Source organism: Heptranchias perlo, chromosome 24 (assembly GCF_035084215.1).
Source record: "Heptranchias perlo isolate sHepPer1 chromosome 24, sHepPer1.hap1, whole genome shotgun sequence".
NCBI lineage: Eukaryota > Metazoa > Chordata > Chondrichthyes > Hexanchiformes > Hexanchidae > Heptranchias > Heptranchias perlo.
In genome coordinates this window covers 50475927-50499956 of record NC_090348.1, presented here as the reverse complement: position 1 = coordinate 50499956, position 24030 = coordinate 50475927, and the positions used below count along the sequence as shown (strand labels likewise).

Below are 24030 nucleotides of genomic sequence, written 5' to 3'. Positions count from 1 at the left end.
AAGCTTTATTGAAGCCATTAAAAGACACAAATGATAATACAATGGATACATTTAATCATATTATCCTGAGATAAATAACTTTATTTTTGTTTTGTTTTAAACCTTTATTTAGGACATTAGAAATTTCAGTTACTGAGAAAAAATGGTAGATGAAAATTTAAAGTGATCTGTGGTAACTTGGTAGCCAGATTGCACAATCGAAGTGAGGACTTCATGTAGGCAAAACACATTACAAGCATGGACATAGGAATGTATAATGAGAAAAAGTTGACACGAAAAGTGTAACAAAACGCAACAACGGGAAGTCAAATTGTGGCAAACACAAAGTGAGCAGAGATGAAAGATTTTTAGTTATGATAGATGTATTCTCCTCAAAGAAAATAAAGAAAAGCCATTTAAAACAGATTTCCTCTACTTTTTGTGCAGGTATCTACACGTCTTACAAAACCTTTCTGTACAAGGACAAGGCTCTTATTAAACGACTTTTAAAGGTAAATCATAATTGTTTTAATGTGTGAGGGCGGGTCAATGATCTCGGCTTGTATCATGGATCCCTTTGAGAAGATGCGAGAACCCTTGACTATTGATTTTATTTATTTCCCTTTCCTCCCAAGCCTAGAGGGTGCTGAGGCTCCTACCACTGTGCTATAGAATCATAGTTTACAGCACAAAAGGAGGCCATTCAGCCCATCATAAGAACATAAGAAATAGGTGCAGGAGTAGGCCATACAGCCCCTCGAGCCTGCTCTGCCATTCAATAAGATTATGGCTGATCTTTAACCTCAACTCCACTTTCCCACCCGATCCCCATATCCCTTGATTCCTCTGGAGTCCAAAAATCTATCTATTTCAGCCTTGAACTTATCAACGACTCAGCATCCACAGCCCTCTGGCATATAGAGAATTCCAAAGATTCACAACCCTCTGAATGAAGAAATTCCTCCTCATCTCAGTCTTAAATGGCCAACCCCTTATCCTGAGACTATGTGCCCTAGTTCTAAATTCTTCAGCCAGGGGAAACATCCTCTCAGCATTTACCCTGTCAAGCCCCCTCAGAATCTTGTATGTTTCAATGATCATGGTTATGCCAATTCTTTGAAAGAGTTGTCCATTTAGTACCATTCCCCTGCCCTTCCCCATACCATTTTAAATTGTGCTTCTTCAGATATTTATTTGTGAATTCAGTTTCCATCATTGTTTAGGACATTCTGTGAAAACCAAAGCAAAGTATTCATTTAATATCTCTGCCATTTCTTCACTCCCATATGCAGATTTCCTTTTCCATCTCATAGATCCTACTGTATTTTTAAATATTCTTTTTGTTTTATGTGTTTAGAAAATCCTTCACTCCCTGGCACCTTTCTTAACCTTTCTAGTCGTCTTTGCGTCACCTTTATATTTTCTATATTCTGTTCCATTATTAGCTATAGAATTGTCTCATAGCTTTTTAAGCCTCAATTTCATTTGCTCCATTCATTTAACAAAATCCAGCTTTTGCTGCACCCCATTTACTACTTATGCAAATATGTCTTGTTTGTACCTCATTCTCCTATTTGAAAGTTTTTCATTTTTTGTCCACTGTCTTGTCTGTCAACATGAACACAAGAGCTAAATGCCAGAGGAGAGGGGAGAGTAGCTGCCCTCGACATCAAGGCAGCATTCAACCAGGTATAGCACCAAGGAGCCCTAGAAAAACTGAAGTCACAAGGGGGTTCAAAAGGAAAACCCATCAGTGGCTGGAGTCATACCAGAAGAAAAGGAAGTTGGTGTGGTTGTCAATCGTCACAGCCCAAAGACATCACTGCAGGAGTCCTTCAAGGAAGCATCCTCAGCCCAACCATCTTCAGCTGCTTCATCAATAACCTTTCCTCCATTATAAGGTTAGGAGAGGAGATGGTCGTTGACATTCCATACCGTTCAGCTCCATTCACAATCTGCCAATGATGAAGCAGCCCATACCAGTTCACAGCAGGGCCTGGATAACATCCATGCTTGGCCTGAGATGTAGCAGGTAACATTTTCACTGTGTAAGTCCCAGGTAATAACTAGTCACCTCCAACGGCACCACCATCACCAGGTCTCCTACCATCAACATTTGGGGATCACCATTGACCAGAAGCTGAACTGGATCAGCCATATCTACATCATGACTACAAGTTCAAGGCAAAGACTAGAAGTGGCTCACCACCTGTCCCCTCAAAGCTTCTCCACCATCTACTAGGCTCAAGTCAAGAATATGATGGAATACTCACTACTCACCTGGATGGGTGCAGCAGTAACAACATTCAAGAAGCTTGGCACCATCCAGGACAGAGCAGTTTGCTTGGTTGGTGCCCCTGCCACTGGACTGAATGTGCACCAGCTCCACTACTGGTGCTCTAACCAAGGTTACTTCAACACTGAGAAGATCAAGAGCAGCAATATCATGAGAACACCACCACCTCAAAAGTTCTCTAGATATTTTTCTGACCATACATTATCTAATTGTACCACTTCATTTCCTAAAACTACATCCAGCACTGCCTTGTTTCTTGTTGGATGAAAAAAATACTGATCTGGAAAGTAGTGTTCGACACATTGTAGAAACCCCTCCCCTTCTTCATTGCCTAGAGTACCGTTACCCTAGTATATTTTTGGATAACTAATATCCTAACTTGGTTAGGCCACAGCTTGAGTACTGTGTACAGTTTTGGATCTACATCAAAAGGTATGATGATAGACAGGCAATGGCTGGCATTTAAAGAATGAATACATAATTTGCAACAAATATATATTTCTTTAAGGCACAAAAACCCAACAGGAAAAGTGGTCTAACCGTGGCTAACAAAAGAAATTAAAGATAGTATTAAATCAAAGGAAGAGGCATATAAAGTTGCCAGAAAAAGCAGTAAACCTGAGGATTGGGAGCATTTTAGAATTCAGCAAAGGAGGGCCAAGAAATTGATAAAGAAAGGGAAAATAGAATATGAGAGTAAACTAGTGAGAACATAAAAATGGATTGTAAAAGCTTCTATAGGTATGTAAAAAGGAAAAGACTGGTGAAGGCAAATGTGGGTCCCTTGCAGACAGACGGAAGAATTTATAATGAGAAATAAGGAAATGGCAGAGAAATTAAACTAATACTTTCTGTCTGTCTTAACGGAAGAAGTCACAAAAACCTCCCAGAAATACTTGAGAACCAAGGGTCTGGCGCGAATGAGGAACTGAAAGAAATTAGTATTAGTAAAAAAAAATAGTACTAGAGAAATGAATGGGACTGAAAGTTGATAAATTCCAAGGACCTGATCTACATCTCAGGGTTTTGAAAGAGGTGGCTATGGAGGTAGTGGATACATTGGTTGTCGTCATCCAAAATTCTATAGATTCTGGAACGGTTCCTGCAGATTGGTGGGTAGCAAATGTGACCCCGCTATTTAAGAAAGGAGGGAGAGAGAAAACAGGGAAAATACAGACATGTTAGCCTGACATCAGTGGTAGGGAAAATGCTAGAATCTATTATAAAGGACGTGATAACAGGACACTTAGAAAATAATAATAGGATTTGATAGAGTCAACATGGATTTATGAAAGGGAAATCATGTTTGACAAAGCTATTGGAGTTCTTTGAGGATGTAACTAGTAGAATAGATAAGGGGGAACCAGTGGATGTGGTGTATTTGGATTTTCAGAAGGCTTTCGATAAGGTCCCACACGGGAGGTTGGTGAACAAAGTTAGAGCACATGGAATTGGGGGTAATATACTGGCATGGATTGAGAATTGGTTAACAGACAAAACAGAATGTAGGAATAAACGGGTCTTTTTCAGGTTGGCAGTCAGATCTAGTGGGGTCCCGCAGGGATCGGTGCTTGGGCCCCAGCTATTCACAATCTATATCAATGATTTGGATGAGGGGACCAAATTCTTTTTTTATTTATTTGTTCATGGGATGTGGGCGTCGTTGGCGAGGCCAGCATTTATTGCCCATCCCTAATTGCCCTTGAGAAGGTGGTGGTGAGCCGCCTTCTTGAACTGCTGCAGTCCGTGTGGTGACGGTTCTCCCACAGTGCTGTTAGCAAGGGAGTTCCAGGATTTTGACCCAGCGACGATGAAGGAACGGCGATATATTTCCAAGTCAGGATGATGTGTGACTTGGAGGGGAACGTGCAAGTGGTGTTGTTCCCATGTGCCTGCTGCTGTTGTCCTTCTAGCTGGTAGAGGTCGCGGGTTTGGGAGGTGCTGTCGAAGAAGCCTTGGCGAGTTGCTGCAGTGCATCCTGTGGATGGTACACACTGCAGCCACTGTGCGCCAGCGGTGAAGGGAGTGAATGTTTAGTGTGGTGGATGGGGTGCCAATCAAGCGGGATGTTTTATTTTGGATGGTGTCGAGCTTCTTGAGTGTTGTTGGAGCTGCTCTTATCCAAGCAAGTGGAGAGTATTCCATCACACTCCTGACTTGTGCCTTGTAGATGGTGGAAAGGCTTTGGGGAGTCAGGAGGTGAGTCACTCGCTGCAGAATACCCAGCCTCTGACCTGCTCTCGTAGCCACAGTATTTATATGGCTGGTCCAGTTAAGTTTCTGGTCAATGGTGACCCCCAGGATGTTGATGGGGGATTCGGCGATAGTAATGCCGTTGAATGTCAAGGGGAGAGGGTTAGACTCTCTCTTGTTGGAGATGGTCATTGCCTGGCACTTATCTGGCGCGAATGTTACTTGCCACTTACAAGCCCAAGCCTGGATGTTGTCCAGGTCTTGCTGCATGCGGGCTCGGACTGCTTCATTATTTGAGGGGTTGTGAATGGAACTGAACACTGTGCAATCATCTGCGAACATCCCCATTTCTGACCTTATGATGGAGGGAAGGTCATTGTTGATGACACAAAACTAGGTGGGAATGTGAGTTGTGAGGAGGATGTAAAGAGGCTTCAAGGGGATCTAGACAGCCTAAGTGAGAGCAGGAACATGGCAGATGGAATATAATGTGGAAAAATGTGAAGTTATCCACTTTGGTAGGAAAAACAGAAATTTTTTAAATGGTGAGAGATTGGGAAATATTGATGTTCAAAGGGACCTGGGTGTCCTTGTACATGAGTCACTGAAAGCTAACATGCAAGTGCAGCAAGCAATTAGGAAGGCAAATGGTATATTGGCCTTTATTTCAAGAGTATTTGAGTACAGGAGTAAAGATGTCTAACTGCAATTATATAGGGCCTTGGTGAGACTGCACCTGGAGTATTGTGTACAATTTTGGCCTCCTTACCTAAGAAAGGATATACTTGCCACAGAGGGAGTGCAACGAAGGTTCACCAGACTGATTCCTGGGATAGCGGGATTGTCGTAGGAGGCGAGATTGAGTAGACTAGGCCTGTATTCTCTAGAGTTTAGAAGAATGAGAGGTGATCTCATTGAAACATACAAAATTCTTACAGGGCTCGATAGGGTAGATGCAGGGAAGATGTTTTCCCTGGTTGGGGAGTCTAGAACCAGGGGTCACAGTCTCAGAATAAGGGGTAGGCCATTTAGGACTGAGATGAGGAGAAATTTCTTCACTCAGAGGGTGGTGAATCTTTAGAATTCTCTACCCCAGAGGGCTGTGGAGGCTCAGTCATTGAGTTCATTCAAAACAGAGATCGATAGATTTCTAGATATTAAAGGCATCAAGGGATATGGAGATAGTGCAGGAAAATGGTGTTGAGGTGGAAGATCAGCCGTGATCTTGTTGAATGGCGGAGCAGACTCGAGGGCCGGATGGCCTACTCCTGCTCCTATTTCTTATGTTCTTATGGTCAGCACATTACGGGAAAGATGTGATTGCACTAGAGAGGGTACAGAGGAGATTTACGAGGATGTTGCCAGGGCTGGAGAATTTTAGCTATGAGAAAAGATTGGATAGGCTGGGGTTGTTTTCTTTGGAACAAAGGAGGCTGAGGGGAGATTTAATTGAGGTATATAAAATTATGACTGGACTAGATAGAGTGGATAAGGAGGAGCTATTTCCCTTGACAGAGGAGTCAGTGACCAGGGGGTGTAGATTTAAAGTAATTGGCAGAAGGATTAGAGGGGAGCTGAGGAGAAATGTTTTCACCCAGAGGGTGGTGGGGGTCTGGAACTCACTGCCTGAAAGGGTGGCAGAGGCAGAAACCCTCAACTCATTTAAAAAGTATTTGGATATGCACTTGAAGTGCCATAACCTACAGGGCTATGGAACAAGTGCTGGAAAGTGAGATTAAGCTGGGTAGCTCTTTTTCAGCTGGCACGGACACGAAGGGCCGAATGGCCTCCTTCTGTACCATAACTTTCTATGATTCTTTAAATGTTAAAATGTCTAGACACTGATGACTTTTTTTGCTATTCTTTTTCTGTCTCTAATTTATTCCAGGGTATTCAAAGAAAGCGTCCATCAGAAGTGCAGAGTGCCATTCTCCGACGCCACTTACTGGAGCTGACCCAGAGCTTCATTATTCCACTGGTGTGCAATTCATTCTTTTTTGAGATTGTAAAAATGTCTGCATGAATTTATTAATTTCAGTAACTTCACTTTCTGAACTTGTGTCCGAAACATCTATTTTCCATTGCAAATTCTAATAGAGAGCTGACTTAATAATATGCATGTAGGTTTATATAATTCCCCCTCTCATCTCCCCCCTCCCAGTTTTTTGCCTTCCCTCCTCTTGTGGAGTTGCTGATACCTGCTAGAGCAGCGTACCATGGGTGCCAGCCCAGAGCACCACACCATGGAACATTTATGATCTGTGGATTAATTTGCCACTGTTTTAAACTAGCTGAGCCCATCTGTGAGCTCCTGAGGGAAGTTTTAAGTATCATAATAAGTACAGCATAGGAGAAGGCCATTCGGCCCATCGTGCCTGTGCCGGCACTTTGAAAGAGTTATCCACTTAGTCCCATTCCCCTGTTCTTTCCTCATAGCCCTGTGAATTTTTTCCCTTCAAGTATTTATCCAATCCCCTTCTGAAAGTTGCTATTGAATCTGCTTTCACCGCCCTTTCAGGCAATGGATTCCAGATCATTACAACTCACTGCGTAAAAATATTTCTCCTCATCTCGCCTCTGGCTGTTTTGCTGATCACCTTAAATCTGTGTCCCCTGGTTACCGACCCTTCTGCCACTGGAAACAGTTTCTCCTTATTCTATCAAAACCATTCATGTCTTTGAATACCGATATCAAATCTCCCCTTAACCTCCTCTGTTCTAAGGAGAACAACCCCAGCTTCTGCAGTCTCTCCACATAATTGAAGTCCCTCATCCCTGGCACTATTCCAGTAAATTTCTTCTGCACCCTCTCTAAGACCATGATATCCTTCCCAAAGGGCACAATACTCCAGCTGGGGCCTAACCAGTGTTTTATAAAGGTTTAGCATAACTTCCTTGCTTTTGTACCCCATGCCTCCGTTTATAAAGCCAAGGATCCCATATGCTTTTTTAACAGCCTTCAAAGACTTGTGTATGTGCACCCCCAGGTCTCTCTGTTCTTGCACTTCCTTTTAAATTGTACCATTTAGTTTATATTGCCTCTCCTCACTGATCCTACCAAAATGCATCACTTCACACTTCTCTGCATTAAATTTCATCTGTCATATGTCTGCCCATTTCACCAGTCTGTCTCTATCCTCCTGAAGTCTGTTACTATCCTCCACATTGTTTACTGCATTTCCAAGTTTTGTGTCATCGGCAAACTTTGAAATTATACCCAAGTGAAGGTCATTAATATATATCAAAAAGAGCAGTGGTCCTAATACTGACCCCTGGGGAACACCACTGTATACTTCCGTCCAGTCTGAAAAACAACTGTTCACCACTACTCTCTGCTTTCTGTACCCTAGCCAATTTTGTATCCATGCTGCCACTGTCCCTTTAATCCCATTGGTTTTAATTTTGCTAACAAGTCTATTATGCAGTACTTTATCAAATGCCTTTTGAAAGTCCATGTACACAACATCAACCGCATTACCCTCATCAACCCTCTCCGTTACTTCATCAAAGAACTCAATCATGTTAGTTAAACATGATTTTCCTTTAACAAATCTGCGCTGATTTCCATTTATTAGCCCATATTTCCTAGTGCCAATTTATTTTGTGCCGGATTATTGTCTCTAAAAGTTTCCCCACTACTGACATTAGGATAACTGGCCTCTAATTGCTTGGTTGGATCCCTCTCCACTTTTTTGAATAGGGGTGTAACATTTGTAGTCCTCTGGCACCATCCCCATATCTGAGGAGGATTGGAAGATTGTGGCCAGAGGCTCCGCAATTTCCAGCCTTACTTCCTTCAGTAACCCAGGATGCATCCCATCTGGACCGAGTGATTTTTCTCCTTTGATGTGTAGGAAATAGAAGTTTAAGCAGTCCATAATTGTTTTCCTTTCCCTTCAGGAGAGATATGTAGCCAGTCTGATGCCACTTCAGAGAACCATCACGGCATGGAAGGTAAAACGGAGTATTGCACTGTTATCCTTGCTGATAAACTGTGGTGTTCACATTCAATTTGTTGGCTTACAAACACTGAGCTTCACCACAACAAGATCAAATCCCTGAAATAAAAGGGATGTCCTGCTGTTGAAAGATCGGGTTAAACCTGCTGCTATCTTGAAGGTTAGAATTTTAACCTTGAGCCTCTATAAAGAACACCTGATTAATAACTGTAAAATGGTAGCACATCAGCGTGGTGTACTGCTGCATGGAACATAGGAACAGGAGGAGGCCATTCAGCCGCTCGAGCTTGCTCCGCAATTCAATTAGATTATGGCTGATCTGTATCTTAACTCCATCTACCCGCCTTGCTTCCGTAACCCTTAATACCCTTGCCTTACAAAGATCTATCAATCTCAGTTTTGAAAATTTCAATTGACCTCCAACCTCAACAGCTTTTTGGGGGAGGAGAGTTCCAGATTTCCACTAGCCTTTGTGTGAAAAAGTGCTTCCTGACATCCTGAATGGCCTAGTTCTAATTTTAAAGTTATGCCCCCTTGTTCTGGACTCTCCCACCAGAGGAAATAGTTTTTCTCTATCTACCCTATCAAATCCTTTAATCATCTTAAACACCTCAATTAGATCACCATTTAAGCTTCCATATCCAAGGAAATACAAGCCTAGTCTATGCTACCTGTCCTCATAATTTAACTTCTTCAGCCCCGGTATCATTCTGATGACTCTGCGCTGCACCACTGTCCAAGGCCATTATATCCTTCCTGAGGTGCAGTGCCCAGAACTGAATGCAGTACTCTAAATGGGGTCCGACCAGAGCTCTGTACAAATGCTGGAATATGGGATTAGAGTAGACAGGGCTGATGGCCGGCGCGGACACGATGGGCTGAAGGGCCTCTATCCGTGCTGTATAACTCTATGACTCTATGACTCTATGACTCTAAATTCCACCCCATTGTATTCCAGCCCTCTTGAGGTAAAAGCCTATATTCCATTAGCCTCCACTAGATTTTAGTGATTCCTGTACTTGGAACCCTAAATCTCTCTGCTCCTCCACAGTTCCTAGCTTCTCAACATTTAGAAAATACTCCAATCTATCAGGTCCAAAGTGGATGACCTTATACTTCCCCACATTAAACGCCATCTGCCACAGTTTTGCCCACTCTTCATCTATCAATGTCCCTTTGCAACTTTCTGCTTCCATCTACACTATTTACTGTGCCACCTAACTTGGTGTCGTCAGCAAACCTAGATATACGGCTCTCTATTCCTTCATCCAAATTCTTTATAAATATAGTGAAAAGCTGAGGCCCCTGGGGGACAACACTAGTCACATCCTGCCATTTTGAGTACATACCCATTAACCCTACTGTCTGTCTCCTACCTCCTAACTAAGTCTCTACCCATGTTAATATGTTGCCTCCAATTCCATGCGCTCTCATTTTTGTTAACAGTCTCTTTTGTGGAACCTTATCGATTGCCTTCTGGAAGTCCATATAAATAACATCCATAGATACTCCCTTATATATCGCATTAGTTACCTATCCAAAAAATTCAACTAGGATCGTTAGACATACTTACCCTTTACAAATCCATGCTGGTTCTCTCTGAGCAGCTCATATTTGTCCATATGCTCAGTCACTCTGTCCCTAATCCAGTGTTAAAAGGTGTAGCAATGCATGGAGTGATGTGGCACGGTAGGTTGATGCACTGCTGCATGAACTGCTAGTGCAAGGATTTGCAACTGCTCTGTGTTCTACATCACTTGGTGGATTGAGGCAAAAGTCAGGAGCTCAGAGTTCTGTAGTGGAGGAACTTAGGATGGTCAATCTTTGAGTTGCTCCCAAAGAGTGACAGTAGCAGAGCACAGGGGACAGGTAATTAGACAATGTTAAGAGTTCAGAAGGTTTTCGAGTGCGAAAGGCAATGCCCTTCCCGGTAGAAAGCAAATTCCATTATTTCTACTGCATGTTTCTTACAGAATCCACCTCAGATCCGTGCCTTTATTCAAGAGGAATTCATGAAGACACTGGAATATGCTGGACCACAACTGACCTCGGTGCTGAAAGGAGATTGGTTGGGACTATACAGGTAGAACGTGACTTTAAATCTAACTGCAAACCTGACTGTTTAAGTGAGGGAGCTATAAAGTATTGAAATCTTTTATTTTGGGGCGGTGGGTGGGTGGGGGGGTAGGGGGAGAAATCACTTTGGTTTGAAAATCAGTGACGAGATCAAAGCCGTTTTGTATGATCCCATCCCCTTTCCCACACGCCTGCTCAAGCTCGATCCAGCAGTACACAACCTTGACTTGCTGCTCTACCCTGAGTTGAACTGGAAATCCAAGACGGCCAACTTCTGCCTCCAAAACTTTGATCATCTCTGTTCCCATGTTGTCCCTGCTGCTGCTGAAACCCTCATCCACATCTTCATCTCTAGACTCTGGTTTTCAATTACATCCTTGCTGCCCTGAGCTCCACCTTACATAAACTCCAACTCATCTGGAACTCAGCAGCATGCATTCTATCGCACAAAGTCCTACTCACCTGTCTCCCCGTCCTTGCCAACCTATCCTTCAGCACATTGATTTCAAAATCCTTGTCATTGAATCCTTCCATGGACTTTGCAACCGGGTATGGTAGCATAGTGGTTATGTTATTGGACTAGTAATCCAGAGGCCCAGGCTAATATTCCGGAGTCATAAGTTCAAATCCTGCCACGGCAGCTGGGGTATTTAAATTCAATTAATTAAATAAAGTCTGGAATAATAAAAAAACTAGTATTAGTAATGGTGGCCATGAAACTACCGGATTGTCGTAAAAACCCATCTGGTTCACTAATGTCCTTTAGGGAGGGAAACCTGCCATCCTTACCCAGTCTGGCCGAGATCTGACTCCAGACCCATAGCAATGTGATTGATTCTTAATCGCCCTCTGAAATGGCCTAGCAAGCCACTCAGTTGTTAAGAAGGCAGCTCACCACTACCTTCTTGAGGGCAATTAGGGATGGGCAACAAATGCTGGCCTTGCCAGTGATGCCCACATCCCATGAACAAATAAAAAAAAACTTCCCACCTGCCCAGTGTCAATGCCAGCCACCTCCATTCTCTCAATTCTGATCTACCACAAGATTCCTCTCTTCCTCCCCACTCTATTACTGTGGCAGAGCTTGCAGCCATCTTGCCTCACATTCTGGAACTCCTCTCTATACTCCTCCTTGCTACACCTTTTCCCACCTTCAAAAGCTTCCTTAAATCCTACCACTATGACTGCACTTTTGTTCACATCCCATAATTTCAGAGGGTCTAATTTGTATCAGCTGCAATTACATGGATCTTGAACCTATGTCAATAGCTTGATATATGGATTAAAATTTGAAATCATAGAATCATAGAATTATGGATTGATACAGTGCAGAAGGGGGCCATTCAGCACATTATGCCTGTGCTGGCTCTTTGAAAGAGCTAACAATTAGTTCCATTCCCCAGCCTTTTCCCCATAACCCTGCAAATTTCCCCTTCAAGTATTTATCCAATTACCTTTGAAAGTTATTATTGAATCTGCTTTCACCACCCTTTCAGGCAGTGCATTCCAGATCATTACAACTCGCTGCATAAAAACATTTCTCCACATGATATCTCCTCATGGTATGATATAGTTGTGATTACGGAGACATAGCTGCAGGGTGACCAAGGATGGGAACTGAACATCCAGGGGTATTCAATATTTAGGAAGGACAGGCAAAAAGGGAAAGGAGGTGGGGTAGCGTTGTTAGTAAAGGAGGAAATCAATGCAATAGTGAGGAAGGATATTGGCTCGGAAAATCACAATGTGGAACTAAGAAACACCAAGGGGCAGAAAACGTTGGTGGGGGTTGTCTATAGGCCCCCAAACAGTAGTGGAGATGTAGGGGAGGGCATTAAACAGGAAATTAGAGACCCATGCAAGAAGGGTACAGCTATATTCATGGGTGACTTTAATTTACATTTAGATTGGTCAAACCAAATTAGCAATAATACTGTGGGGGAGGAATTCCTGGGGTGTGTACGTGATGGATTTCTAGACCAATATGTTGAGGAACCAACTAGAGAACAGGCGATCCTAGACTGGGTATTGTGCAATGAGAAAGGATTAATTAACAATCTTGTTGTGCGGGGTCCCTTAGGGAAGAGCGACCATAACATGATAGAATTCCTCATTAAGATGGAGAGTGAAGTAGTTGAATCCGAAACTAGGGTCCTGAATCTAAATAAAGGAAATTATGAAAGTATGAGGTGCGAGTTGGCTATGATAGATTGGGGAACTTTACTAAAAGGGATGTCGGTGGATAGGCAATGGCTAATATTTAAAGAACGTGTGCAGGAATTACAACAATTCATTCCTGTCTGGCGCAAAAATAAAACAGGAAAGGTGGCTCAACCGTGGCTTACAGAAGAAATTAGGGATAGTATTCGATCCAAAGAGGAGACACACAAAATTGCCGGAAAAAGCGGCAAACCTGAGGATTGGGAGCAGTTTAGAATTCAGCAAAGGAGAACAAAGAGATTGATTAAGAGGGGAAAATAAAGTATGAGAGTAAACTATCAGGGAACATAAAAACCGACTGTAAAAGCTTCTATAAATATGTCAAGAGAAAAAGATTAGTGAAGACAAATGTAGGTCCCGTACAGTCAGAAATGGGGGAAATTATAAATGGGGAACAAAGAAATGGCAGAACAATTAAACACATACTTTGGTTCTGTCTTCACAAAGGAGGACACAAATAACATCCCGGAAATGTTAGGGAACCAAGGGTCTAGTGAGAGGGAGGAACTGAAGGAAACCAGTATGAGTAAAAAAAAATAGTGCTAGGGAAATTAATGGGGCTAAAGGCTGACAAATCCCCAGGGCCTGATAATCTACATCCCAGAGTACTAAAGGAAGTGGCCCTGGAAATAGTGGATGCATTGGTGATCATCTTCCAAAATTCTAGAGACTCTGGAACAGCTCCGACAGATTGGAGGGTGGCAAATGTAACCCCACTATTTAAAAAAGGAGGGAGAGAAAAACCAGGGAATTACAGACCAGTTAGCCTAACATCAGTAGTGAGGAAAATGCTAGAATCTATTATAAAAGATGTGATAACAGAACACTTGGAAGGCATTAACGGGATTGGACAAAGTCAGCATGGGTTTATGAAAGGGAAATCATGCTTAACAAATCTACTGGAGTTTTTTGAGGAGGTAACTAGTAGAATAGATAGGGGAGAACCAGTGGATGTGGTGTATTTGGATTTTCAGAAGGCTTTTGATAAGGTCCCACACAAGAGGTTAGTGTGCAAAGTTAAAGCATATGGGATTGGGGGGAATATACCGGCATGGATTGAGAATTGGTTGACCGACAGGAAACAAAGAGTAGGAATAAACGGCTCTTTTTCCGGTGGCAGGCAGTGACTAGTTGGGTACCGCAGGGATCAGAAGATGTTCCCTATGGCTGGGGAATCCATAACCAGGGGTCACAGTCTCAGAATACGGGGTATGCCATTTAGAACCGAGATGAGGAGAAATGTCTTCACTCAGAGGGTGGTGAACCTGTGGAATTCTCTACCACAGAAGGCAGTGGAGGCAAAGTCATTAGATGTATTCAAGAAGGAGATAGATATATTTCTTAATGCTAAAGGGATCAAGGGATATGGGGAAAAAGCGGGAATAGGGTACTGAGTTAGACGATTAGCCATTATCATTTTGAAGGGTGGAGCAGGCCCGAAGGGCCGAATGGCCTACTCTTGCTCCTATTTTCAATGAAATCAAGTCTGATCCTTCTGCAGATTGTGTAGGATCTACACAATTATTTACTGTTCCACCTATTTAAACTTCTGGGAGAAAGCTCTGCATAAACAGTGGATGTCCAAAGGGACCTAGGGGTTCAGGTACATAGATCATTGAAGTGTCATGAACAGGTGCAGAAAATAATCAGTAAGGCTAATGGAATGCTGGCCTTTCTATCTAGAGGACTAGAGTACAAGGGGGCAGAATTTATGCTGCAGCTATACAAAACCCTGGTTGGACCGCACCTGGAGTACTGTGAGCAGTTCTGGGCACTACACCTTCGGAAGGACATATTGGCCTTGGAGGGAATGCAGCATCGGTTTACTAGACTTCAAGGGTTAGGTTACGAGGGGAGGTTACACAAATTGGGGTTGTATTCTCTGGAGTTTCGAAGGTTAAGGGGTGATCTGATCGACGTTTATAAGATATTAAGGGGAACAGATAGGGTGGATAGAGAGAAACTATTTCCGCTGGTTGGGGATTCTAGGAGTCGGGGGCACAGTCTAAAAATTAGAGCCAGATCTTTCAGGAGTGAGATTAGAAAACATTTCTGCACACAAAGGGTGGTAGAAGTTTGGAACTCTCTTCCGCAAACAGCAATTGATACTAGCTCAATTGCTGAATTTAAATCTGAGGTAGATAGCTTTTTGGCAATCAAAGGTATTAAGGGGTATGGGCCAAAGGCAGGTATATGGAGTTAGATCACAGATCAGCCATGATCTTATCAAAAGGCGGAGCAGGCACGAGGGGCTGAATGGCCTACTCCTGTTCCTATGTTCCTTTAAATACACCTCAATCCCTAAAAGCAATTATAAGAATTTTCAAGTATCTATCCTTCCATATTCCCTATATTTAACCTTGCCCACTGCTCTTTGTAAGATGACAGCACCACACCCAGCCTTAACAACTCAATTTATACATATCTCATAATCTTCAGTCTTGCTCCTAATCAGATGTTTATCAGCTGTTTTTTTTCCTTGACTGAGCTAACACCGTAGCATTATGGGAGGGGGTGGTGGGATAATACTCCACTTCAGTGTCTGGTTCTCCCATCTCATTGAGGAGAATTGTTTTAAGTCAGTCTAAAGTGCAGTTCCTTATTGCTCTTCATAAAATTACATTTATTATAGTCTCCCATCTCTAGGAGATAAAATGGAAGGAGTAACCTCCCGAGGGGCGGCAATTAGTGGGTACATACAATTCAGAAGGAAAAGCAGAGGAAACAAAATGTGAGAAGACAAAAAACAAATTTCTGACATATAATAGCCACCAAATGTATAATAATCAACATAACTAATATTTCTGCTCGTTTTAGTTACCTATTAGCTGTAGTCTTTTATGCCATTGAGCTGTATTTGGAAAATAACTTGTAAATCTTGGATTTGGAGCACCAATTAAATCCAATAACACAAATAGGTCATAGAGAGTCATAGAGTCATAGAGTTATACAGCACGGATAGAGGCCCTTCGGCCCATCGTGTCCGCGCCGGCCATCAAGCCCAGTCTAATCTATTCCCATATTCCAGCATTTGGTCCGTAGCCTTGTATGCTATGGCATTTCAAGTGCTCATCCAAATGCTTCTTGAATGTTGTGAGGGTTCCTGCCTCCACAACCCTCTCAGGCAGTGAGTTCCAGACTCCAACCACCCTCTGGGTGAAAAAGTTCTTTCTCAAATCCCCTCTAAACCTCCCGCCTTTTACCTTGAATCTATGCCTCCTTGTTATAGAACCCTCAACGAAGGGAAAAAGCTCCTGAGTATCCATCCTATCTATGCCCCTCATAATTTTGTACACCTCAATCATGTCCCCCCTCAGCCTCCTCTGCTCCAAGGAAAACAAACCCAATCTTCCCAGTCTCTCTTCATAGCTGAAGCGCTCCAGCCCTGGTAACATCCTGGTGAATCTCCTCTGCACCCTCTCCAAAGCGATCACATCCTTCCTGTAGTGCGGCGACCAGAACTGCACACAGTACTCCAGCTGTGGCCTAACCAGTGTTTTATACAGCTCCATCATAACCTCCTTGCTCTTATATTCTATGCCTCGGCTAATAAAGGCAAGTATCCCATATGCCTTCTTTACCACCTTATCTACCTGTTCCGCCGCCTTCAGGGATCTGTGAACTTGCACACCAAGATCCCTCTGACCCTCTGTCTTGCCTAGGGTCCTCCCATTCATTGTGTAGTCCCTTGCCTTGTTAGTCCCTCCAAAGTGCATCACCTCGCACTTTTCCGGGTTAAATTCCATTTGCCACTGTTCCGCCCATCTGACCAACCCATCTATATCGTCCTGCAGACTGAGGCTATCCTCCTCGCTATTTACCACCCTACCAATTTTTGTATCATCAGCAAACTTACTGATCATACCTTTTACATTCATATCCAAGTCGTTAACGTAGACCACAAACAGCAAGGGCCCCAGCACAGATCCCTGTGGTACCCCACTGGCCACAGGCTTCCAGTCACAAAAACAACCTTCGACCATCACCCTCTGCCTTCTGCCACTAAGCCAGGTCCTATGAGGAATGTAAGCAGTTTGTCAAATTAGTACATGAGCAAATCAACAGGTTAATCAATTCCCTCAACTCCCATTGACTACCAAATAGATCTTGTAGAATTAGGAAAGGGGTCCCATCTGAGATATTTTCCATCAGTAAAATGTTTATGGGTTGGTAAATTGTTTTAACCTTATATTAATACCATTATCACTTCCCTAAGAGAGTACATTTGAAACTTGTTTCTTTATTTGTAAAGCTACCAAAATGTATTAATAAATATTGATTTATCAATGATAGGCAGCTTTAAATTAAATTAATGTGGGTTTTATAAAATCAACAAGGTTATCTTTGTTTCAGTGTTTTTAAAATGGATTAGTAACTGAGATTGTGTTGTGGAGACAACAGTTATTGTCTAATTTTGCAAAGGCATTACCTGGTACTGGCTAGACTGACAGTAATGGATTATTGGTTTAAAAACCACTAGGTCAGGACATGATGACAATGTAGGTAGTTTAGGGTAATCAGGGCTCCTTCACCTACGGAATCCAGATTCCTCTGGTTTAATCCAACTAAGATCCAACTTTTTTTTTCTTTGGAACATAGGAGGCTGAGGGGAAATTTAAGTGAGGTATGTAAAATTAGAGTGGATAGGGAGGACCTATTTCCCTTAGTTGAGGGGTCAGTGACCAGGGGGCATAGACTTAAAGTAATTGGTAGAAGGATTAGAGGGGAGCTGAGGAGAAACTTTTCACCCAGAGGGTGGTGGGGTGGTTGGAACTCACAGGGTCAAAATCCTGGAACTCCCTTCCTAACAGCACTGTGGGAGAACCGTCACCACACGGACTGCAGCGGTTCAAGAAGGCGGCTCACCACCACCTTCTCGAGGGCAATTAGGGATGGGCAATAAATGCTGGCCTCGCCAGCGACGCCCACATCCCGTGAACGAATAAAAACAAAAAAAAACCTGAAAGGATGGTAGAGGCAGAAACCCTCAACTCATTTAAAAAGTACTTGGATGAGCACTTGAAGTGTGTAACCTACAGGGCTACGGACCAAGTGCAGGAAAGTGGGGTTAAGCTGGATAGCTCTTTTTTGGCCGGCACAAACACAATGGGCCAAATGGCCTCCTTCTGTGCCATAACTTTCTATGATTCATCTCGACTCTGGTTCTTTTGCCAATTACCTTAAATCTGTGTCCTCTGGTTACCCACCTTTCTGCCACTGGAAACTGTTTAGAACATAAGAAATAGGAGCAGGAGTAGGCCAATCGACCCCTCGAGCCTGCTCCGCCATTCAATAAGATCATGGCTGATCTGGTCCTAACCTCAAATCTAAAATCATGTCCAATTTCCTGCCTGCTCCCCGTAACCCCTAATTCCCTTTACTTCTAGGAAACTGTCTATTTCTGTTTTAAATTTATTCAATGATGTAGCTTCCACAGCTGCCTGGGGCAGCAAATTCCACAGACCTACCACCCTCTGAGTGAAGAAGTTTCTCCTCATCTCAGTTTTGAAAGAGCAGCCCCTTATTCTAAGATTATGCCCCCTCGTTCTAGTTTCACCCATCCTTGGGAACATCCTTACCGCATCCACCCGATCAAGCCCCTTCACAATCTTATATGTTTCAATAAGATCGCCTCTCATTCTTCTGAACTCCAATGAGTAGAGTCCCAATCTACTCAACCTCTCCTCGTATGTCCGCCCCCTCATCCCCGGGATTAACCGAGTGAACCTTCTTTGTACTGCCTCGAGAGCAAGTATGTCTTTTCTTAAGTATGGACACCAAAACTGCATGCAGTATTCCAGGTGCGGTCTCACCAATACCTTATATAACTGCAGCAATACCTCCCTGTTTTTATATTCTATCCCCCTAGCAATAAAAGCCAACATTCCGTTGGCCTTCTTGATCACCTGCTGCACCTGCATACTAACTTTTTGATTTTCTTGCACTAGGACCCCCAGATTCCTTTGTACTGCAGTACTTTCCAGTTTCTCGCCATTGAGATAATAACTTGCTCTCCGATTTTTCCTGCCAAAGTGCATAACCTCACATTTTCCAATATTGTATTGCATCTGCCAAATCTCCACCCACTCACCCAGCCTGTCTGTATCCCCTTGTAGGTTTTCCATGTCCTCCTCACTCTCTACTTTCCCTCCCATCTTTGTATCATCTGCAAACTTTGATATGTTACACTCGGTCCCCTCCTCCAAATCGTTAATATAGATTGTAAAGAGTTGGGGACCCAGCACCGACGCCTGCGGAACACCACTGGCTACTGGTTGCCAGTCCGAGAATGTACCATTTATCCCAACTCTCTGCTTCCTGTTAGATAACCAATCCTCCACCCATGCCAGAATATTACCCCCAATCCAGTGATTCTTTATCTTGAGCAATAATCTTTTATGTGGCACCTTGTCGAATGCCTTCTGGAAGTCTAAATACACTTCATCCACTGGTTCCCCTTTATCCACTCTGTACGTTATATCCTCAAAGAACTCAAGCAAATTTGTCAGACACGACTTCCCCTTTGTAAAGCCATGCTGACTTTGTCCTATTAAATTATTTTTATCCAAATGTTCCGCTACTGTCTCCTTAATAATAGACTCCAAAATTTTACCCACCACAGATGTTAGGCTAACTGGTCTATAATTTCCAGCCTTCTGCCTAATACCCTTTTTAAATAACAGTGTTACATTAGCAGTTTTCCAATCTGCCGGGACCTTTGCCGAGTCCAGAGAATTTTGGAAAATTATTACCAAAGCATCCACAATCCCTACTGCCACTTCCCTCAAGACCCTTGGATGTAAGCCATCAGGTCCAGGGGATTTATCCGCCTTGAGTCCCATTAATTTACTGAGTACCAATTCCTTAGTAATTTTAATCGTATTTAGCTCCTCGCCCCCTAGAGCCCCCCGTTTGTCCACTGTTGGGATATTCTTAGTGTCCTCTACCGTAAAGACTGAAACAAAATATTTGTTCAGCATTTTTGCCATCTCCATGTTTCCCACCATTAATTTCCCGGTCTCATCCTCTCAGGGACCTACGTTTGCCTTAGCCACCCCTTTTCTTTTTATATAACTGTAGAAACTCTTGCTATCTGTTTTTATATTTTTTGCTAATTTATTTTCATAATCTATCTTCCCTTTCTTAATCAATCCTTTCGTTACTTTTTGCTGTCTTTTGAAGACTTCCCAATCTTCTATCCTCCCACTAAGTTTGGCTACCTTATTTGTCCTTGTTTTTAGTCGGATACTATCCTTAATTTCTTTATTAGCCACGGATGGCTGTCATTTCTTTTACACCCTTTTTTCCTCAGTGGAATATATATTTTTTGAAAGTTGTAGAATAACTCCTTAAATGAACACCACTGTCCATGTACCGTCTTACCCTTTAATCTATTTTCCCAGTCCACTTTAATCAATTCCGCTCTCATACCATCATAGAATCCTTTATTCAAGCTCAGTACGCTTGTTTGAGAACCAACCTTCTCACCCTCTAATTGGATATGGAATGTAACCATGTTATGGTCACTCATTCCAAGGGGATCCTTAACTAGGACATTATTAATTAATCCTGGCTCATTACACAGGACCAGGTCCAAGGTTGCTTGCCCCCTTGTAGGATCAGTTACAGACTGCTCAAGAAATCCATCCCTAATACACTCAATAAACTCTTCCTCAAGGCTGCCCTGCCCAATTTGATTTGTCCAGTTAATATGATAGTTAAAATCCCCCATAATTATAGCTGTTCCCTTATTACATGCCCCGACTATTTCCTGATTAATACTTCTTCCAGCAGAGTTGCAACTATTAGGAGGCCTATATACTACGCCCACGAGTGTTTTTTTCCCCTTATTATTCCTTATCTCTACCCAAACTGTTTCATTATCCTGATCCTTTGTCCCAATATCTTTTCTCTGTATTACAGTGATTCCTTCCCTTATTAACATAGCCACCCCACCTCCCCTTCCTTCCTGCCTGTCCTTCCTGATTGTTAAATACCCTGGCATATTTAATTCCCAGTCGTTGTCACCCTGCAGCCATGTTTCTGTAATGGCCACAAGATCATACCCATACGTAGTTATTTGTGCCGTTAACTTGTCCATTTTATTACGAATGCTACGTGCATTCAGATAAAGAACTTTCAAATATGTTTTGTGACACTTAGTTCCTGCTTTTTCCTTTTTTAACACTTTACCTTTTTCTCCATACCTTCTGTCCCTTCCTGACACGCTGTCTCCCTGCTCAGGTTCCCAACCCCCTGCCACAGCTTTGATGCTGGGTTAATCGCCTTGCACCTTCTAGTTTTTATTTTATCTCTCATGCCTAAAGTACACTTTCTTTCCGCAGCTCTACGCTTTTCCCTTTCACTTGTTCTTGAACAACTGTTTGTACTATTTGTATTGTAAATTTCCCCTGGGTCTTCCCCTCTCTTGCTGCTCTCAACTTTATTCCCTTCTGACTCCCCGCTCAGGTTCCCATCTCCCTGCCACTCTAGTTTAAATCTTCCCCAACAGCACTAGCAAACACCCCCGCGAGGACATTGGTCCCGGTCCTGCTCGGGTGTAACCCGTCACGCTTGTACAGGTCGCACCTTCCCCAGAACCGGTCCCAATGCCCCAGGAATCTAAATCCCTCCCTCCTACACCATCCCTGCAGCCACGCATTCATCCTGTCTATTCTCCTGTTCCTATACTCACTAGCACGTGGCACCGGTAGTAATCCTGAGATCACTACCTTTGAAGTCCTGCTTTTTAATTTATCTCCTAACTCCTTAAATTCACCTTGCAGGACCTCATCCCTTTTTTTACCTATGTCGTTGGTACCGATATGGACCACGACTACTGGCTGTTCACCCTCCCCCTCCAGAATGCCCTGCAGCCGCTCCGTGACATCCTTGACCCTAGCACCAGGGAGGCAACATACCATCCTGGAGTCACGTTTGCGGCCGCAGAAACGCCTATCTGTTCCCCTTACAATTGAATCCCCTATCACTATAGCCCTGCCACTCTTCTTCCTCCCCTCCTGTGCAGCAGAGCCACCCGTGGTGCCCCGAACCTGGCTCTTGCTGCTTTACCCTGATAAGCCATCTCCCCCAACAGTATCTAAAGCAGAATATCTGTTTGAGAGGGAGATGGCCCCAGGGGACTCCTGCTCTACCTGCCTAGTCCTTTTACTCTGCCTGGCGGTCACCCATTTCCTTTCTGCCTGCGTATTCTTTACCTGCGGTGTGACCACCTTATTTACTTTATCAAAGTCCTTCATGATTTTGAACACCTCTATTAAATCTCCCCTTCACCTTCACTGTTCTAAGGTCCACTCTCCCAGCTTCTCAAGTCTCTCCACATAACTGAACTCCCTCATCCCTGGTACCATCCCTGGTAAATCTCCTCTGCACCTTCTCTAAGGCTTTGACATCCTTCTTAAATTGTGGTGCCCACAATTGGACATACACCTCCAGCTGGGGCCTAACCAGTGATTTATAAAGGTTTAGCATAATTTCCTTGCTTTCGTACTTTTCGCCTCTGTTTAAAAAGCCAAGGATCCCCTATGCATTTTTAACAGCCTTCTCAACTTGTCCTGCCACCTTCAAAGACTTGGTTATGTGCACCCCAGGTCTCTCTGTTCCTGCACCCCCTTTAAAATTGTACCATTTAGTTTATATTGCCTCTCCTCATTCATCCTGCCAAAATGCAGCACTTCACACTTCTCTGCGTTAAATTTCATCTATGTGTCTGCCCATTTCACCAGTCTGTTACTATTCTCCTCACTGTTTACTACATTCAGAGTTTCCTGTCATCTGCAAACTTTGAAATTATGCCCTTTATATTTTTACGCAGCGAGTTGGATATGCACTTGAAGTGCCGTAAACTACAAAGCCACGGACCAAGAGCTGGAAAGTGGGATTAGGCTGGATAGCTCTTTTTCGGCTGGCACAGACACAATGGGCTGAATGGCCTCCTTCTGCACCATAAACTTCTATAATTCTATTCTATGAGTTGTAATAATCTGGAATGCACTGCTTGAAAGGGTGGTGGAAGCAGACTCAGTAGTAACTTTCAAAAGAGAATTGGAAAAATACTTGAAGGAAAAAAATTTATAGGACTATGGGGAAAGAGCAGGGGAATGGGACTAATTGGATAGCTCTTTCAAAGCTCTTTCACAGGCATGATGGGCTGAATGGCCTCCTCCTGTGCTGTACCTACTATCATACCCAAGTCCAGGTCATTAATATATATCAAAAAGAGCAGTGGTCCTAGTACCGACTCCTGGGGGACACCACTGTATTCTTGCCTCCAGTCTGAAAAACAACCGTTCACCACTACACTCAGCTTTCTATCTCTTAGTCAATTTCATATCCACACTGCCACTGTCCCTTTAATTCCATGGGCTTCAATTTTGCTAACAAATCTATTGTGTGGTACTTTATCAAACACCTTTGAAATTCCATATACACATCAACAGCACTACCCTCATCAACCCTCTTCGTTCCTTCATCAAAGAACTCAATCAGGTTATTTAAACACAATTTGCCTTTAACAAATCCTTGCTGGCTGTCATTTATTAATCCATATTTTTCCAAGTGACAATTAATTTTGTCTCAAAGCTTCCCCACCACCGACGTTAGGCTGACTGGCGTCTAGTTACCAGGTTTATCCCCCTCCCCTTTTTTGAACAGAGGTGTAACATTTACAATCCTCCAGCCCCCTGGCACCGCTCCTATATCTGAGGATTGGAAGACTCTGGCGAGAACCTCCGCTATCTCCATCCTTACTTTCCTCAGCAACCTGGCATGCATCCCATCTGGACCAGGTGACTTTTCTACTTTGATCACTGCCAACCTTTTAAATACCTCCTCTTTATCTATTTTTATCCTATCCATTTTCTCTACTAACTTCTTCTTTACTGTGACATTGGCAGCATCCTCTTCTTTGGCGAAGACAGGTGCAAAGTACTCTTTTACTACCTCAGACATGCTCTCTGCTCCACAAGATCTCGTTTTTGGTCCCTAGTTGGCCCCACCCTTCCTTTGACTATCCTTTTACTATTTATATGTTTATAAAAGACTTTTGGGTTCCCTTTTTATCTTACATGCTAATCTCTTCTCATACACTCTCTCTGCCCCTCTTATTTCCTTTTTCAGTTCTCCTCTGCACTCTCTGAATTCAGCTTGTTTTTTTTGCTGTATTATGAGTCTGACATTTATCATAAGCCTCCTTTTTCTGTTTCATTTTAATCTCTATATCTTTAGGCTTACAGGGAGCCCTAGGTTTGGGTGCCCTTTCTTTCCTCCTGGTGGGAATGTGTTTAG

General features: G+C 43.1%; 1 protein-coding gene across 8 annotated transcripts in view; it reads left to right on the top strand.

The window, feature by feature from the left end:
- The window catches only part of dennd6b (DENN/MADD domain containing 6B), a 236093-nt gene that overhangs the window by 186260 nt on the left and 25803 nt on the right, over window positions 1-24030 (top strand). For all 8 annotated transcript variants that reach the window (XR_010967118.1, XR_010967117.1, XR_010967119.1 and 5 more), the window contains 4 exons: window positions 427-491; window positions 6357-6446; window positions 8369-8422; window positions 10401-10510. Coding sequence is in view for 5 of the 8 variants with exons in the window: in XM_068005278.1 (XP_067861379.1) it covers window positions 427-491; window positions 6357-6446; window positions 8369-8422; window positions 10401-10510 (319 nt within the window). In the remaining 3 variants the exon portion in view is untranslated. The remainder of the gene's footprint in view (window positions 1-426; window positions 492-6356; window positions 6447-8368; window positions 8423-10400; window positions 10511-24030) is intronic.